Source organism: Tachyglossus aculeatus, chromosome 7 (assembly GCF_015852505.1).
Source record: "Tachyglossus aculeatus isolate mTacAcu1 chromosome 7, mTacAcu1.pri, whole genome shotgun sequence".
NCBI classification, from domain to species: Eukaryota; Metazoa; Chordata; class Mammalia; order Monotremata; family Tachyglossidae; genus Tachyglossus; species Tachyglossus aculeatus.
In genome coordinates, this window is record NC_052072.1 from 33,064,324 (window position 1) to 33,083,689 (window position 19,366).

The following is a 19,366-nucleotide window of genomic DNA, read 5'->3' on the forward strand; positions in this document are numbered from 1 at the left end:
TCACTCAATTTCTGATTTTTTGTGTCAACTTTCATGTGTTGATACTGTCCTAATTTAAAGAACAGAGTAAGACTAACACCTCCCATACCTCTGATTCAGCCATGTATCCTCAGGACAGATGGCTGCAGCCACAGGAGCCAAAGGGAGGAGTGCTAGTGGCTCCTCCCTGAGCAGCGTGGCTCAGTGGAAAGAGCGCGGGCTTGAGAGCCAGAGGTCATGGGTTCGAATCCCGCCTCCCCCACGTCTGCTGTGTGACCTTGGAAAAGTCACTTCACTTCTCTGTGCCTCAGTTCCCTCATCTGTAAAATGGGGATTAAGACTGTGAGCTCAACATGGGACAACCTCATCTCCTTGTGTTCCCCCCAGCGCTTAGAACAGTGCTTTGCACATAGTAAGCGCTTAACAAATACCAACATCATTATTATTATTAGTTCCAGCCACACTACCTCGGTTCTTCTGTTTCCATGAATAAGCAATGGCCAGGTGGCTGTGGGTTTTGCTCTGCTCCTTCGCAGTGTAGATCTCGGAGTCATAATTTTGGGGCATCAGAGTCACTGCCGGTTCCCTCATCTCTGATCATACTCCGAAACTGCCCCAAAACACAGACAAGAGTGGGACCTGGGAAGACTAGGGTCCAGGCAGACAGCTTGTTTGCTCTTTTTTTATGGTATCTGTTAAGCGCTTACTATATGTCAAACTCTGTTCTAAGCCCTGGAGTAGAGAAGTTAATTAGGGTGGACACAGTCCCTGTCCCACATGGGGCTCACACCTTAAGTAGGAGGGAGAAGAGAAGAACTGAGAGAGAAGTTAAGGGACTTGCCCAAGGTTACGTTGCAAGCAGTTGGCTGAGCCTGGATTAGAACTCAGGTCCTCTGACAGTGAGACCGTGAGCACTGTGTGGGACAGGGATTGTATCCAATCTGGCTTATTTTGTATCTACTCCAGTGCTTGGTACAAATGCCCGGCTCATTGTGAGTGCTTAACAAATACCATTTCTTTTTTTAAAAAATAGGTCCTCTGATGCCTAGGCCCATGCTCTTTCCTCTAGACTACACTGCTTCCAATGCTGCTAAGTCTCTTTTCTTTTTTAACTCCATCATTACAATTACATGCTGTAAATTATACATTTATATTAATGTCTGTCTGCCCACCTAGACTATCAGCTCGTTGTGGGCAGGGAACGTTCCTACCAATTCTGTTATATCATACTCTCCCAAGGGCTTACTGCAGTGTTCCACACACAGTAAGAGCTCAATAAATAACATTGATGATGATCAATCAATCAATCAATCAATCGTATTTATTGAGCGCTTACTGTGTGCAGAGCACTGCACTAAGCGCTTGGGAAGTACAAGTTGGCAACATGTAGAGACAGTCCCTACCCAACAGTGGGCTCACAGTCTAGAAGGGGGAGACAGAGAACAAAACCAAACATATTAACAAAATAAAATAAATAGAATAGATATGTACAAGTAAAATAAATAAATAGAGTAATAATTTGATGATGATGTTGACCAAAGAAGTTCTCTCAGTTTATCTTTACAGCTGTAGTTATTTCTTCCCACCAGCTCTGTGGTAATACAGGGCTTACACTGCTGATGATCCTTACATCGAGGAAAACTCATGTTACAGTTTTGGCTAGGATTCCTCCACTTGACTGCTGTGTGACCTTAGGCAAGTCACTTCACTTTTCTGTGTCTCAGTGCCCTCATCTGTAAAATGGGAATTCAGACTGAGAGCCCTCTGTGGGACAGGGACTGTGTCCACCCTGATTATCTCATATCTACCCCGGTGCTTAGAACAGTGCCTGGCACATAGTAAGTGCTTAACAAGTATCATAATTATTATCATTAGTAAGCCCACTTTCTAGACTGTGAGCCCACTGTTGGGTAGGGACTGTCTCTATATGTTGACAACTTGTACTTCCCAAGGGCTTAGTACAGTGCTCTGCACACAGTAAGCGCTCAATAAATACGATTGATTGATTGATTAGTAATACACCTTGATAGATGCTGCCTATATGTGCACAACTGCTTCTTCTAACATTGCATCCTGTTCTATCCAGATGCAGCTGTGACTTCTGTGACTGCTAGTCTGCACTGTGAGGAAATAGAAATCCCGCTGCTCCTGTCGTATTTATTGTCAACCTTGTCTCTTACATGTTTGTTTTGTCTCACCTTACTTGTCATTCTCAGCCTTCAAATCAAGCTTATTTTTAGATTGTGAGCCATCTGATCTGCATATTTCTTTCTCTGCATTTAGTGTCAATCAATCAATGGAATTAATTGAGTGCTGACTGAGAAGCAGCGTGGCTTAGTGGAAAGACCATGGGCTTGGGAGCCGGAGGTAATGGGTTATAATCCTGACTCCACCACTTGTCTTTTATGTGACCTTGGGCAAGTCACTTAACTTCTCCATGCCTCAGTTCCCTCATCTATAAAATGGGGATTAAGACGGTGAGCCCCACGTGGGATAACCTGATTACTTTGTACCTGCCCTAGCGCTTAGAACAGTGCTTGGCACATGGTAATTGCCTAACAAATACCGTTATTATTATTATTATTATTATGTTCAGAGCTCTGCACTAAGCACTTGGAAAAGTAGAGTACAACAGAGTTGGTAGACATGTTGCTAGCCCACAACAAGTTTACAGTCTAGAGTACAATACTTGGTAGTTGCTGAGTATTAATAATAATGATGATAGTAATAATCCTGATATTTGTTAAATGCTTACTGTATGTCAAGCACTGTATTAAGTGCTGGGGTCCCATATGGGTCTCAGAGTCTAAGTAGGAGGGAGAACAGGTATCGAATCCCCATTTTGCAAAAGAGGGAACTGAGGCACAAAGAAGTTAAGTGACTTGCCTAAGGTCACACAGCAGACAAGTGGCAGAGCTGGGATTTACTCGTACATATCTATTCTATTTATTTTATTTTGTTAATATGTTTTGTTTTGTTCTCTGTCTCCCCCTTCTAGACTATGAGCCCACTGTTGGGTAGGGACCGTCTCTATATGTTGCCAACTTGTACTTCCCAAGCGCTTAGTACAGTGCTCTGCACACAGTAAGCGCTTAATAAATATGATTGATTGATTGATTGATTAGAACCCAGCTTCTCTGACTCCCAGCCCTGTGCTCTTTTCTCTAGGTCACGCTGGTTCTCTAATACATGAATAAATCAATAAGTAAATGCAATTACTGCTACTACTATAGATGCATGCCATCAGAAGAACATCTAATTCCCCAGAAGCATTCTATCCAAAATGTAAAGAGAAAAGACACGATAGAAGAACTGACAGTATCTATATGCTACTGTCATGGAGTCATTGTTCATTGCTATTTTTGCTTGGCCTGTGTCCCTCATTGACTTTCATGACTGTCGAGAGCAGGGGTTCTTCCTTTGAAACAGTCATTCTAGCTGAGGACCACACAGAAAATCCTGATATATGTTGCAACTCACAGACTAACTACACTTACTGTAAGTTTCACCTGTTTGACCTTGGGCAAGTCACTTCACTTCTCTGTGCCTCAGTTAGCTCATCTGTAAAATGGGGAAAGAGACTGTGAACCCCACATGGGACAGGGACTGTGTCCAACCCTATTTACTTGTATCCAACCCAATGCTTAGTTCAGTGCCTGACACATAATATGTGCTTAACAAATACCATTATAATAATTATTAATTATAATAATAGTAATAACAGAATTAGCAGGCATAGTCCCTGGTCATAATGATTTTACAGTCTAGAGTAATGCAAAAATTTCAAATATGACCTTTACCTGGGATGAATTACCCAGCCCCCTGCAGTTCAACCCCCATTTTGGTTGAGTGAAGGAGGAAGGGAAGCGAGGTGGGCAAGAAAACTATAATTTCACATCATTCCTGTCATCCCGCACATGCACTTTAAATTGGCTTGGTGAAGAGAGAGATTTTCCTCAAGGCCCTGCATAGCCCCGCGACTGCACGGTATTTGGCACAGAGGCCAGAAAGAAGAGGCAGGGGTAATATAGTGACTCAGGGAGAGAGGATCAGTTTCTCCTTCCCTCCTGCCACATGCATCATGGATCCTTAAAAAGGTGTAACAGAGAATTCAGGGGTATCAGAGATACACAAGAAGTGAATGTAAATCATCAATTTAGTATCATTAATAAAAAATTCAACATGAAATTGGTTATGATATCCTCAGAATCAGTCTTCCCTTATTAGGGTATTAAATCCAAACTTGGTCACCGCAGTTCAATCAAGCAATTAGTCAATTAATGGTATTTATCAGACACACACTCGGTGCAGAGCACTGTACTAAGCACTTGGGAGAGTACAGTAGAATTGGTAGACATGATCTCTGCCCACTGGGAGCTTACAATCTAATATGGTAATTGATAAAGATGAGGAGAAACTGGAGATGGTCCAGAGAAGGGGAAAAGTGATTAAATTATTAATTAATGAATAAATGATTTAAAAACGATTTAAAGGGATGAAATATGGGTTATCTCAACTGGAGAAGAGAGAGCCAGGAGTGACCTCTTAACTGCATTGAAGTCTCTCATTGTTTGAGGGGAGGATGCTGAGCAGCTGTTCTCCATGTCCACGAAGGACCAAAAAAGAGGAAGTGGGCTTAAATTAAACCAAGAGAGATTTAGTTAGACATAAGGAAGAAATCTTAACTGTCAGAGTATTAACACTGGAATTAGTTTTCAAGGAAGTTGGTGGAATCTTTAACTAAGGAGGTCTCTAAGAAAAGAATAGACACAATCTGTACTGACTGGTTTAGGTCCAGGGGACCAGATCATCTCACAAAGTCCTTCCAATTCAAATATTCTGAATTTAGTCTCAAGGGGAAGAGTGCAGGTCCTTTTTTCCACTCTGTGCAGTGCCTAGTCCAATGCCAGATGAAAAGTTAGGAGGTCAATCTGAGGGGATAACTAAGACCCCTTCCAATCCTTGACTTTTTCTTGTAATATTTGTTAGGCACTTGTTGTGATTTGCCCAAGGTCACCCAGTAGGCAAGAGGTGGAGCCGGGATAAAAACTCAGGTCCTCTGATTCCCAGACCAGTTCAATTTCCACTATCAATCCACTAGGCCACACTGCTTTCCAAATGATTTCATAATAAATGTGGATTTGGGGGATATGAGATCAATGGAAGAGTATATATTTTTTAGCATTAAGATTATAACTTTGACTCCTGTACCTGCACGAAAAAACATGAAAGTCTTTGTATTAGAATAGGAGGATGTTTTTCTGGAAAAGCAGTCAGGGTTAATCCCTTTCAGCATAGGGCAGTAAATTTCCCCCAAAGTCTAACCTCTACCTCCATCATGGGTCAGCCAGAGGTGCTGAGGATACAGCATTTATGTAAGCATCTTCAAATTATATATTATTAATTAAGTATTTATATTAATGTCTGTGTCCTCTTCTAGTCTGTAAGGTCATTGTGGATGGGGATGAGAGAGTTCAACTCTGTTGAACTCTCCCAAGCACTTAGTACAGTTTATTGAGCACTTAGTAAGTGCTCAATAAATACCATTGATGATGATGTTGGTGGTGATGATGATGGTGATGATACACTCTCAGTGGTGAAAATTTGTCAGAAGAACTGTGTTGAAGGGGGCCTCATGTGATGGAATGACCACACAGGAAACCTGGAAAAACCTGGGCTTACATGGGTGGCAAAACGGTGGTGGCCACCAAGGGGATGCCGAGGGGGCTACCAGGGCAATGGGCAGCTGATCTGCGGGGCCAAAGTCACTTTGTCAGTCGACAGATTTCGCAGGTAAAATTCTTGGCTACCCTTTGCATTGTGCTGCAGTCCTGCCCACCTACTTGCCCTTTGTTCATTCATTCATTCATTCATTCAATCGTATTTATTGAGCACTTACTGTGTGCAGAGCACTGTACTAAGCGCTTGGGAAGTCCAAGTTGGCAACATATAGAGCCGGTCCCTACCCAACAGTGGGATCACCGTCTAGAAGGGGGAGACAGACAACAAAACAAATTAACAAGATAAAATAAATAGAATAAATATGTACAAATGAAATAAATAAAATATGCATTCATTCATTCGATTGTATTTCCAGCGGAACTATGGCTGGCAGGGATGAGACAGTGCTAGGTGCTGCGGCACAAACCACTAAGAACATGATCAATATCTGGCTGGCACAGACTGTCAGTCCCAATGCCTTCGTGACTGGACTGAGATTTGTCCGTCATCTAGGGAGGGAGACCCAATCGATGGTATTTATTGAGCACTTCCTGCATGCAGATTAAGCTATTAAACACTTGGGTGAGCATGGCCTAGCCGACAGAGCACAGGCCTGGGCGTCAGAAGGACCTGGATTGTAATCCCGGCTCTGCCACTTGTCTGCTGGGTGACCTTGGGCAAGTCACTTCACTTCTCTGTACCTCAGTGCCCTCCTCTGTAAAAGTGGGACTAAGACTGCGAGCCCCTTGTGGGACAGGTACTGTGTCCAATATGATTAGCTTGTATAGAGAAGCAGCGTGGCTCAGTGGAAAAGAGCACGGGCTTTGGAGCCAGAGGTCATGGGTTCAAATACCGGCTCCACCAATTGTCAGCTGTGTGACTTTGGGCAAGTCACTTCACTCCTCTGGGCCTCAGTTAGCTCGTCTGTAAAATGGGGATGAAGACTGTGAGCCCCCCGGGGGACAACCTGATCACCTTGTAACCTCCTCAGTGCTTAGAACAGTACTTTGCACATAGTAAGTGCTTAGCAAATACCATCATTATTATTATTACTTCAGTGCTTGACACACAAAAGTGTTTAATAAATACCATTATTATTGTTATTATTATTATTATTACTCTTAACAGAGTTGGAAGACATGTTCCCAGCCCACAGCGAGCTTCCAATCTAGAGACTCCATCATCACCTTGGGGTATTAATCTGATCTGGAGTCCACTGCCTTGCATCGCTAGTCCTGCCCTCCAAGGCAACACCTGTCTGGTCTTGAGCTAATCATGCTCATTTATGCCCATTTATGTGAGAAGCAGCATGGCTCAGTAGAAAGAGCTCGGGCTTTGGAGTCAGAGGTCATGGGTTCAAATCCCGGCTCCACCACTTGTCAGCTGTGTGACATTGGGCAAGGCACTTCACTTCTCTATGCCTCAGTTACCTTATCTGTATAGTGGGGATTAAGATTGTGAGCCCCATATGGGACAACCTGATCGCCTTGTATCCCCCCAGTGCTTAGAGCAGTGCTTGGCACATAGTAAGTGCTTAACAAATACCATCATCATCATCATCATCATTATTATACTGGGTTGCCTGAATGCTTGTTTCAAAGTCCACAACCATCCCTTTTTCTGGGACTCAATAATTCTTTAAGCATACCTACCCCTCTTCTTATTCATTCATTCAATCGTATTTATTGAGTGCTTACTGCATGCAGAGCACTGTACTAAGCGCTTGGAAAGTACAAGTCGGCAACATATAGAGACGGTCCCTACCAAACAATGAGCTCACAGTCTAGAAGGGGGAGACAGACAACAAAACAAAACATGTAGACGGGTGATCTATCTTTCTGATATACTACTATAAATAAAAAGCACCAATGCTTCCGACCTGATTCACTAGTGTTATCTTTTCCTTTGTTGATATCACGTAGTTAATATGGTAAGTAGTGAGTTGGGTTTTCCCCCCAGTTCCTCTGCCTCTCCTTGCAGCTTCTGTTGATTCTGTTTTATCTGTAATCTCCACATCCACACCCAAGGAAAGAATTTTAGCATCAACAGTGACATCTTGGAATATAAAGGACAGATAGGTGTGCATACCTACATTGGTAAACTTCTAACTCCACTACTAGCTTGTGAATCTTTATTGCTTCTGTTTAGACCAAAAAGCTAACTGCAAAGGCTTTATACCTCACCCTTTATTGCCTGGAGAAATTTAGTAAAACGCAAATGGAAAACAACTCAAAAAGCATGTCATATTCCATCTCTTTGACTGGGACAAGGTTTCTTTCCAGTCCTCCGCTCTACCAATTGCTCACTTAGGCTCTCCCCAACCACTTCCAACAGAGCTCAGTTTCAGGGAGCTGCAAGCTTTATGGTCAATACAGATGATCGCAAATTTTCACGCACACCAGCATTTATATCCAGCCTGTCCTTTGTCACGCCCAGCACCTTAATAATGATAATAATAATAATTGTGGTGTTTGTTAAATGCTTACTATGTGCTAGGCACTGTACTAAGCGCTGGGGTGGATACAGGCAAATCAGATCCCTGTCCCACGTGGGGTTCACAATCTCAATCCCCATTTTACAGATGAGGGAATTGAAGTCCAGAGCGCCAAGCTCGCTCTCTTCCTCCCTTCAAGGCCCTACTGAGAGCTCACCTCCTCCAGGAGGCCTTCCCAGACTGAGCCCCTTCCTTCCTCTCCCCCTCGTCCCCCTCTCCATCCCCCCATCTTACCTACTTCCCTTCCCCACAGCACCTGTATATATGTATATATGTTTGTACATATTTATTACTCTATTTATTTATTTATTTATTTATTTTGTACATATCTATTCTATTTATTTTATTTTGTTAGTACGTTTGGTTTTGTCTCCCCCTTTTAGACTGTGAGCCCACTGTTGGGTAGGGACTGTCTCTATATGTTGCCAATTTGTACTTCCCAAGCGCTTAGTACAGTGCTCTGCACACAGTAAGCGCTCAATAAATACGATTGATGATGATGATGATGATGATGAAATGACTTGCCCAAGATGACCCAGCAGACAAGTGGCAGAGTCAGGATTAGAACCCATGGCCTTCAGACTCCGAGACCTGTGCTGTCTCCACTATGCCATGCTGCTTCTCTTCTTGGCTCCTTGGCAGCACAAGCAGCCGGGCATGGGAATCAGAAGGATCTGGATTGAACACAGCCGGTGGTCACTGTCTCCACTCAGTGCAGATGATCCCTAGGCCCTTCTACTCAGGAAAGGGATTCTGTTCTCCAAAAGGTAATGGGATCGTCAGCTTTTGAGTGAGCTGATCCCAGTTCCTATTTGTTATTATTCTCTGGCCTCTTCCAAGCTTCCGCACAGTCAGCAGTGGCATTCCTGGATGATTTGTGCTGGGTTTCAGGATTTTTAGCTGACCAGGGTGATTGATACGCATTAGTGTTCATTTTCTTCACCCTCCTTTGAGGCAGGGCAGTCGGCTTCCCCTAAACACACAGACACACCCGTATCTCCCCATTCTCAGTCTATGCAGCCTACAGAGTTGATCAAGTGTCTTTCCAAATGTCATCTAACAAGCCTGTTTCAGATCCAGTCTGCCCATGTTCTTATACTCAAATCACTCGACTAAATCCCTCTGGCTTCCTAAACTGGAATACAGAGACAGGAAAATAAATAAAACCAAGATACTTTTCTGCACTCCCACGGTAAATTGTCACTCCTCCTGGGGAGTGGGTGAATGCTATCTGCAAGACTGCCACAGTTAGCCATAGTGAGACTTCTTTATTCCGTTAAGGAGCTGGGGAAGAAAATAAGGAAAGATCATTAGAATCATGTAGTCAGTTTGCAACGATCCAGTCGGCGGTTGTCCTAGGGTGAAAGATGAACCTGTCTTTGAGACAGAATCGCTTGCACACTTGCTCATGGTAATACAACCGGGCACCATGGCTGGCCTCTTGCCACTGGGGTGAGCATAATAATAATAATAATAATAATGATGGCATTTATTAAGCACTTACTATGTGCAAAGCACTGTTCTAAGTGCTGGGGAGTTTACAAGGTGATCAGGTTGTCCCACGTGGGGCTCACAGTCTTAATCCCCATTTTACAGATGAGGTAACTGGGGTACAGAGAAGTGAAATGACTGGCCCAAAGTCACCCAGCTGACAAGTGGCAGAGCTGAAATTGGAACCAATGACCTCTAACTCCAAAACCTGTGCTCTTTCCACTGATCCACGCTGTTTCCCTACAAGCCAGGGGTTGAGGGGAAAGGTATTCCCTACCCTCAATAGGACAGGAGCATGAGTTGATTTTTTTGCAGTAGCAGTGATGCCTTGCACTGAGCCATCCCCACTCTCTTACCTGGTCCCCCTGGGCCCCTTTGAACACATTGCATGGTGGCTGGTAGGGAGAACCAGTGCAGCCTGTGATTACAGAACATTATATCTCCGAGAGCTCCTCAGCAGCAGACACCACTGTCCCTTCACTCATGTGGTAGGCTGTCCTCGATTATGATGCTCACAGATTGGCTAGGAAGGGTTGGGAGCTTCTTTTCCCATTAACTGCAAAAATCAAGAGAAAACCCCAAAGTACAAAAACAGCAGCAACAACAAAAAAGTAGCTGTTCTTTATGCAACCAGACTGGATCTGCCTCCTTCCCCTCCCCACAGCACCTGTATATATCTTTGTACAGATTTATTACTCTATTTATTTTACTTGTACATGTTTACTATTCTATTTATTTTGTTAATGATGTGCATTTAGCTTTAATTCTATTTGTTCTGATGACTTGACACCTGTCCACGTTTTGTTGTCTGTCTCCCCCTTCTAGACTGTGAGCCCGTTGTTGGGTAGGGACCGTCTCTATATGTTGCCAACTTGTACTTCCCAAGTGCTTAGTACAGTGCTCTGCACACCGTAAGTGCTCAATACTCTGTGCAAAGCACTGTTCTAAGTGCTGTGGGGGATACAAGGCGATCAGGTTGTCCCACGTGGGGCTCACAATCTTAACCTGTATATATGTATATATGCTTTTACGTACGTACCCAACAGCGGGCTCACAGCCTAGAAGGGGGAGACAGACAACAGAACAAAACATATTAACAAAATAAAATAAGTAGAATAAATATGTACAAGTAAAATAAATAAAGAGTAATAATTTTGTTAATATGTTTTGTTCTGTTGTCTGTCTCCCCCTTCTAGGCTGTGAGCCCGCTGTTGGGTAGGGACCGTCTCTATGTGTTGCCAACTTGTACATCCCAAGCGCTTAGTACAGTGCTCTGCACACAGTAAGCACTCAATAAATACCATTGAATGAATGAATGAATGAATAAATAAATATAATTGAATGAATGAATGAATCTGGAAACAGAAGAAGCACCCGAACAGGACATATTCAGGCAAGGTCTGTCAGTCATTTCAAGGAGACAGCCCAGCCTCATCAGATTTCCACATACTCCTTTGTCCATCAAAAAGTATTTATTGAGTACGTACTGCTACAGAGCATTATACTAAGTGCTTGGGAGACTAAGAAGCTGCCTTACTGGGGAGAACAGAGACTAAATTACAGATAGGAGGAAGTGATAGAGTATAAAGATAGGTATGTAACTGCTACAGGAGTGTGTGTGAGTACCAGTGCTTAGGTGATATGGAACAGCTTTAATTCTATTTGTTCTGATGATTCTGACACTTGTCTACATGTTTTGTTTTGTTGTCTGTCTCCCCCTTCTAGGCTGTGAGCCCGTTGTAGGGTAGGGACCGTCTCTATATGTTGCCAACTTGTACTTTCCAAGAGCTTAGTACAGTGCTCTGCACACAGTAAGTGCTCAATAAATACAATTGAATGAATAAATGAACTGCCAAAGTGGCATTTAAGGGAGAAATAAGGAATAATTGTTAGAAAGAGAAACTAACCCCTTTCCATGAGGAAAGACCAGTCCAAAACAAAGTGAGAAGCAGCCTGATCCAGTGGATAGAGCCCAGGCCTGGAAGCCACTTCCCTGCTATGTCACCTTGGACAAGTAACTTGACTTCTCTATGCCTCAGTTTTCCTCATCTGAAAAATGGGGATTAAGTACCTGTTCTCTCTCCCCTTATATAATAAGCCACATGTAGGACAGGAACTATGTCCAATATGATTAGCCTCTATTTACTTCAATGCTTAGCATAGTGCTTGGCACATAGTAAGAGTTTAAAAAATATCATTATTATTATTATTATTGGGCAGAAATCAGGCCTCTCCCAAGAACTTAGTACAGTGCTCTGCACCCAGTAAGTACTCAGTCAAGATCATTGATTAAAATTATTATTACTGTTATTATTATTATTATCAGGCACATCCAGATCCTGTTTCTAGCAGGCCATACAGCCTCACCTAGTGCTGCTGCAACACTCTCAGAACCACCCAATAGCAGCAGTGTGACTCAGTGGAAAGAGCACAGGCTTTGGAATCCTGGTTCTGCCATTTGTCAGCTGTGTGACTTTGGGAGAGTCACTTAACTTCTCTGTGCCTCAGTTACCTCATCTGTAAAATGGGGATGAAGACTGTGAGCTCCCTGTGGGACAACCTGATCACCTTGTAACCTCCCCAGCGCTTAGAACAGTGCTTTGCATATAGTAAGCACTCAATAAATGCCATTATTATTATTAATAATAAAAGATGTTGGAACACAGATGAACTCCTGTGATCTTCCAAATTTCAAATCTTCCAAACTTCCAAAATTGAAAAAGTAAAGGTCTTCATTATTCCAAAATGTAACTGATTGTTCTTGTGATTGTGACCTCAAATTTGAGTTCTGGATCATTGACTACTTTTCAGCTTCAGTGAAAGATGACAATGAAAAAAAAAAACCAAAACCAACTTCTGATGTGCTTTTGGCACTCTCCCTCATTTTTTCTTACAAAACTGCACTTGCTACGATTTCATTCATATTAGATCTTGTTACCATGGGGAGTAATTGGGTTGAGAAATGCCCGGAAAATGCCATCATTTCCTTCTTGCTTTTGTAGCTCTGATTTCCCACATTTGGCAATATTTAAGCAGGTGGAGGTCACAGAGATGCCTCCGGATGGGGAAAATGCTCACAGTCCCTTATTGCTTCAATTTTCAGGGTCTTCCTGCAGTGGCATTGTCTTTGGCTGCAAGAAAAAGAGGAAGCTGCAGCTCTAGAACAGGGGTAAGTATGAAGCAACGGCACGGAAAGTAGCAAGGATTTTTACAATGACACAGCAGCAAATCTTATTTTTTATGGTATTTGTTAAGCACTTACTCTGTGCAGCCAGGGTACTACATTCTGGGGGAGATACAAGCTTCTCAGTTTGGACCTAATCCATGTCTCACATGGGATGCACAGTCTCAATCACTGTTTTATAGATGAAGTACAGAGAAATTAAGTGACTTACCCAAGGTGATATTGCAGACAAGTGGCAGAGCTGGGATTAGAACCCAAATCCTCCAACCTCCAGGTCTGGGCTCTTTCCACTAGGCTGGGCTGCTTTTTAACTCTTGAAACCTTTGAAATAAAACAGAATTCCAAGAACGAGAAGGTACCAGTTTAATCATAATGAAGCCTAGAGCCAGGGGCCAAGGTCAAGGGGCATATTATTTTGAGCCCAATGTTGGGTAGGGACTGTCTCTATATGTTGCCAATTTGTACTTCCCAAGCGCTTAGTACAGTGCTCTGCACATAGTAAGTGCTCAATAAATACGATTGATGATGATGATGATATCAACTGTAAAATCATTGTTGTTCAGGACTGTTTGCTAACTTCATTAGCAAAATAGCAAATCCTGCTAGGATTCAGGGTTTTAGTATAATCTCATAGAGAGTCAAACCCCTCCAGTGTCCCAGAAAAGCCTGCTGAGGGAAAAAAAACATCACAGTGAACCCTACCTGCTTGCTTTCAGGCCCTGGACCAGGATTATCTGCTGATCAGATTAGGAAATAACAATAATAACAATAATAATAATGGCATTTGTTATGCACTTACTATGTGCCAAGCACTGTTCTAAGCACTGGGGAGGGTACAAGGCAATCAGGTTGTCCCACATGGGGCTCACAGTCTTAATCCCCACTTTACAGGTGAGATAACTGAGGCCCAGAAAAGTGAAGTGACTTGCCCAAGGTCACACAGCTGACAATTGGCAGAGCCAGGATTTGCACCCATGACTTCTGACTCCCAACTTCCATTGAGCCACGCTATTAAAGGGAAAGTATTGTTTGTTAATTACATTAGCAAAAAAGCTCCCTAAAAAGGCACATGGAATGAAAACAGCTTGAAACTGAGGGACAGACTTCTGTGGAGAGAGTTTGAAGACTGAGAGAATGAAGTCTCACTGAATGCCTTGTTCTTCAAATTAGCAGATAATTTCTGCAAACATGTATAGGGGAGGAATCATTCATTCATTCATTTGCTCACTCATTCAGAGGTACTTATCAAACACCAGCTGTAGGCAAAACCCAGTACTAAGGCCTGGGAGGAGATAAAAGGAAGTTATATTAGACATGGATCGTAGCCCACAGTTTAGAAATAAAAGGGGAACGGGGGACAGGCAATCAATCACTCAATCAATTTACTGAACACAGTGTGAGCAAAGCATTGTACTAAGTGCTTGGGAGAGGACAATATAACAATACAACAGATGCATTCATTCATTCATTCGTATTTATTGAGCGCTTACTGTGTGCAGAGCACTGTACTAAGCACTTGGGAAGTACAAGTTGGCAACATATAGAGACAGTCCCTACCCAACAATGGGCTCACAGTCTAGAAGGGGGAGACAGACAACAAAGCAAAACATGTGGACAGGTGTCATCAGAATAAATAGAAATAAAGCTAGATGCACATCATTAACAAAATAAATAGAATAGTAAATATGTACAAGTAAAATAAATAGAGTAATAAATCTGTACAAACATATATACAGGTGCCATGGGGAGGGGAAGGAGGTAGAGCAGGGGGGTGGGGGGGCATTCCCTGTCCACAGCGAGTTTACAAGTCTAGAGGACTGATGAAAATAATTAAAAGCTCATGTTAATTCTGAGGGATAAAGGAGCCATTTTCATGGCTGTGGCAGGCCAGTCCAGAGCCTGATAGTCACAACAATCAATTAATCAGTCAATCAATCAATCCTATTCACTGAATACTTACTATGGGCAAAGTACTGTAGTACTGTACTGAGTAGAACTACGGCTCTGTATGGAGCACTGTGCTGTGGGAGTGAAAGAGGGGTGAATAAAGGGACCAAATCCAAGTGCAAGGGTGACAGCAGGCACAACCTTCCCAGCCAGCAACTATTCATCCATCCATTCAATCATACTTATTGAGTGCTTACTGTGTGTAAAGCACTGTACTAAGTGCTTGGGAGAGGACAAGCAAAAGCAGCAGCACAGCTTAGTGGAAAGAGCATGGGCTTGGGAGTCAGAAGTCGTGGGTTCTAATCCTGGCTCCGCCACTTGACAGCTGGGTGACTTTGGGCAAGTCACTTAACTTCTCTGGGCCTCAGTTACCTCATCTGCAAAATGGGGATTAAAACCGTGAGCCCCAAGTGGGACAACCTGATAATCTTGTGTCTACCCCAGCACTTAGAACAGTGCTTGGCACATAAGTGCTTAACAAATATCATTATTATTATTATTATTATTACAATACAGCAATAAGTGGACACATTCTCCACCCAAATGTGTGCTCAATGGGCAATCCTATTTACTGAGCACTTTGTGCAGAGTACTGTAGCACTGTACAGAGTAGCACTGTAGCTCTGTACAGAACATTGAACTGTGGGATTGAGGGAGGGGTGACTAAAGGGAATGTGAATAAAAGGAAAGTGAATAAAGGGAGCCCCCCCCTTTTTCCTCTCTTCCTCCTCCCCTCCCCATCACCCCCCTGCCCTACCCCCTTCCCCTCCCCACAGCACTTGTGTATATATGTACATATTTATTACTCTATCTTATTAATGATGTGTATATAGCTATAATTCTATTTATTCTGATGGTAGTGACATCTGTCTACTTGTTTTGTTTTATGTCTCCCCCTTCTAGACTGTGAGCCCGTTGTGGGGTAGGGAACATCTCTATATGTCGCCGATTTGTACTTCCCAAGCGTTTAGTACAGTGCTCTTCACTCAGTAAGCGCTCAATAAATACAATTGAATGAATGAATGAATACTGTAATAAGTCCTTTACAGCAACAGGGCAGCTCCTCTTTATGCCAGCCCAGAGGACCTGGACCAGGCTTCGCAGCTCTGCCATCAAGGGTAAAGTCCTTCTCTCCAAGAGTCAACTGAGTTCCCCCAGGGAGAGGTGTGGGTGTACAGGGAATTCCTGGTGGTAACAGCCTAGGTGACAAATCTTTCCCTGAATTTAGAATTACTTTACAAGTTGAATAAATGGAGATGTGGAAAGGACTTTCCATTTGACATAGACATTTAGTTCTGGACCCAGTCCTTCCTAAACTGTCTGATTTGTTAATTCCAAGTGGGACTTTGGGCAAGGCCCTTGACTTCTCGATGCTTCAGTTTCCTCATTTTTGCTTACCCATGACTGATTATTCATTTGATTTTCAACGTTCTGTCATTCTGCACCATAGATGTAATCCTTCTGGAGTCAGGGGGATGGACCTTTCTTTTCTCTTACTTTTGTAATGCTACAACGAGGGGTGTACTTCCTCAAAAGTTATTTTTCAGATGCTGTTTTCTTCCTTCCTGAGCACAGTGAGCATTATTGGCGCCTCATACTGCCTTGTGGTATCTCTCCATGCTCTTTTGGAAGGACCTCTAATTTGCAATCCAAATGGCAAAGATTCATCCAACTGCATCTCTTCATTGAAAAATGTAAGGTGTGTTCCAAAATGTTGACTCTTCTCTTTCACATATATTTCGGGGCTGATCTGATTAGAACAATGAGATACTAAATCCAGCGACTGGAATGGAAGACCCTGTGGGGCAAATACGATGTAGGACAAAAAAGAGACTGATGCTTATCATCATCCCAAGCTGAGAACAATTGCTGAGGTACTTACCTAAGAATTTGTGGATGCAAGATTCTCTAGCTCAATGGGGAGATGTCTTCATTTAATTTAGTAACCAGTGATATTGTTGTAAACAGTGATTGGGGCTAAAAATCTATTTCTAAAAAGTAACAAGCATAGCATGGGAAACAGTGTGGCCAAATGGAAAGAGCGGGGGCCTGGGAGTTCAAGAACCTGTGATATAATCCTGGCTCCTCCACCTACCTGTGGTGTGACCTTGTGCAAGTCACTTCCCTTCTCTGTGCCTCAGTTCCCTCGTCTGCAAACTGGAGATTCAGTACCTGTGCTCCCTTCTATTTAGAAAGTGAGCCCCATGTGAGACCTGATTATCTCATAGCTACCCCAGCACTTAGTACAGTGATAAACACATAACAGATACCAATTCCTAAATTACTAAGCCTTATGCCCTTCCTCAGCCCCACAGCACTTATTTACATGTCTGTAATTTAGTTATATTAATGCCTGTGTCCCACTCTAGACTTTAAGCTTACTGTGGGCAGGGACTGTTCTTCCAATTCTGTTATATTGTAATAATAATAATAATGATGATGGCATTTATTAAGCGCTTACTATGTGCAAAGCACTGTTCTAAGCGCTGGGGAGGTTACAAGGTGATCAGGTTGTCCCACGGGGGGCTCACAGTCTTCATCCCCATTTTACAGATGAGGTAACTTGAGGCCCAGAGAAGTTAAGTGACTTGCCCGAAGTCACACAGCTGACAATTGGCAGAGCCGGGGTTTGAACCCATGACCTCTGACTCCAAAGCCCATGCTCTTTCCATTGAGCCATGCTGCTTCTCTCTCCCAAACAGTGCAGTGCTCTGCACACAGTAAGTGTGCAATAAATATGATTGATTATACAGCTTTGAGTCATCCAGAAATATAGCCAAGGAAGGGCTGACATTATCAAAAGATGGTCAATTCAGAAGTACATTCTCCTGGGCCCCTGCTTGGTGCTTATTCACTCAATCAGTGGTATTTACTGAGCACTTACTAGGTGCAGAGCACTAGCACTCGCACTTCTTCAGCATCCTGGATTTAGTGTGTTTAGCTCTTGCCTTGCCTAACTGTTCCATAATGCTTGCTTGCTTTTTCACTTTCCAGTAATTTTCAAGAACAAGTCTTTCAGCTGGACTGGTTTTTCAAGGGTAACTGTGGACTGACTCTTCCAGACAATTTCCTAACTAATAATGATATCTTGGGTCTTCACCGTAGTAAAATCAGCCGGTCTTTTGGCTCTGATGAAAATGAGCAGAAGATTCTCCACCTTTCTGTACTCATTGGTCTGTTTATAACTGGTGTTCTTGAGATCCTTTTTAGTGCCAGCCAGATAATGGTTGGTATCTTTGGCGGCATTTGTGGAACTTCTGCCAAGAGAAGAAGCAGGATGGTGTAGTTTTACAGTGCAAAAGAATGAAATAATTCCCAGCTCATTATGGGCAGTGAATTTATCTGCCAATTCTGTTGCATCATACTCTCCCAAGAGCTTAATACAGTGTTATGCACATAGTAAGCGCTCGATACATACCAGTGACTGATTGATTGATTGACTGATTTGAAATGTACGTGGTTTGTCCAGTTAATGCATAGTGTTTTGGAAATGTAATATTGGGACTTTTGAAAGCAAAGCATATCCATCACTGTGATCTAAAAATGAACCAGTTAATTGATTAAGACCTGGCATTTGCAGCCTATTTGTAGTCCTTATTCGCAATGCAATTAACTGTTCAAAAATGGTTGCCTACACATCAGTCTTCAAAGACAATCTCAGGAGCAAAATCCCATCGTATAAAAATTCTATGACTTAGACAATGCTAGAAGAAAAGGAAGAAAGTCAGTTGTACTTCGAATGAGGCTTCTCGGGAATTTGTTTCCATTATTCTTCAGCATTAGCAGATTGAATACGTCCCCCAAATTTTCAGTTTCAGTCTTTGCCATATTCATCTACAATACAAAATCTTCAACATCAATTACATAAATGGGTCAGGCAGGACACTATGTATTTTAATGATTCTAATTTTATTCCTGTGGAATAAATTTTATTACGTTCCTAGGCATATAATTCAAATACTCATTTGAATGAGTCAATCATCATTAATAAGATAAATAGAGTAATAAACGTACAAATATACGCAAGTGCTGTGGGGAGGGGAAGGGGGTAGGGTGGGGGGGGTGATGGGGAGGGAAGGAGGAGGAGAGGAAAAAGGGGGGTTATTCACTTTCCCTTTATTCACATTCCCTTTATTCACCCCTCCCTCAATCCCACAGTTCAATGTTCTATACAGAACTACAGTTCTACTCTGTACAGTGCTACAGTACTCTGCACAAAGTGCTCAGTAAATAGGATTGCCCATTGAGCACACATTTGGGTGGAGAACGTGTCTGCTTACTGTTGTATTGTAATAATAATAATAATATTTGTTAAGCACTTATTATGTGCCAAGCACTGTTCTAAGTGCTGGGATAGACACAAGACTATCAGGTTGTCCCACTTGGGGCTCACAGTCTTAATCCCCATTTTACAGATGAGGTAACTGAGGCCCAGAGAAGTTAAGTGACTTGCCCAAAGTCACCCAGCTGTCAAGTGGTGGAGTCAGGATTAGAATCCATGACTTCTGACTCCCATGTCCTTGCTCTTTCCACTAAGCCATGCTGCTTCT

The 19,366-nt window shown here is 42.7% G+C and overlaps 1 protein-coding gene across 1 annotated transcript; it reads left to right on the top strand.

Annotated features, from left to right (window-relative positions):
• Nucleotides 1-5,661: 5,661 nt before the first annotated feature.
• Nucleotides 5,662-18,102, top strand: TM4SF20 (transmembrane 4 L six family member 20). The gene is made up of 4 exons (XM_038748781.1): nucleotides 5,662-5,772; nucleotides 12,789-12,854; nucleotides 16,364-16,515; nucleotides 17,811-18,102. Exons 1-4 carry the CDS (start codon nucleotides 5,662-5,664, stop codon nucleotides 18,100-18,102), a joined length of 621 nt encoding a protein of 206 aa, XP_038604709.1.
• The last annotated feature ends 1,264 nt before the right edge of the window (nucleotides 18,103-19,366 follow it).

Coding starts and splice junctions, on each gene's coding strand:
- TM4SF20 (XM_038748781.1), top strand. CDS start 5,662: ATGGGTGGCAAAACGGTGGTGGCCACCAAGGGGATGCCGAGGGGGCTA. Junction 5,773..12,788: donor TCAGTCGACAGATTTCGCAG/GTAAAATTCTTG, acceptor TTCAATTTTCAG/GGTCTTCCTGCAGTGGCATT. Junction 16,516..17,810: donor TCTTCATTGAAAAATGTAAG/GTGTGTTCCAAA, acceptor TTCACTTTCCAG/TAATTTTCAAGAACAAGTCT.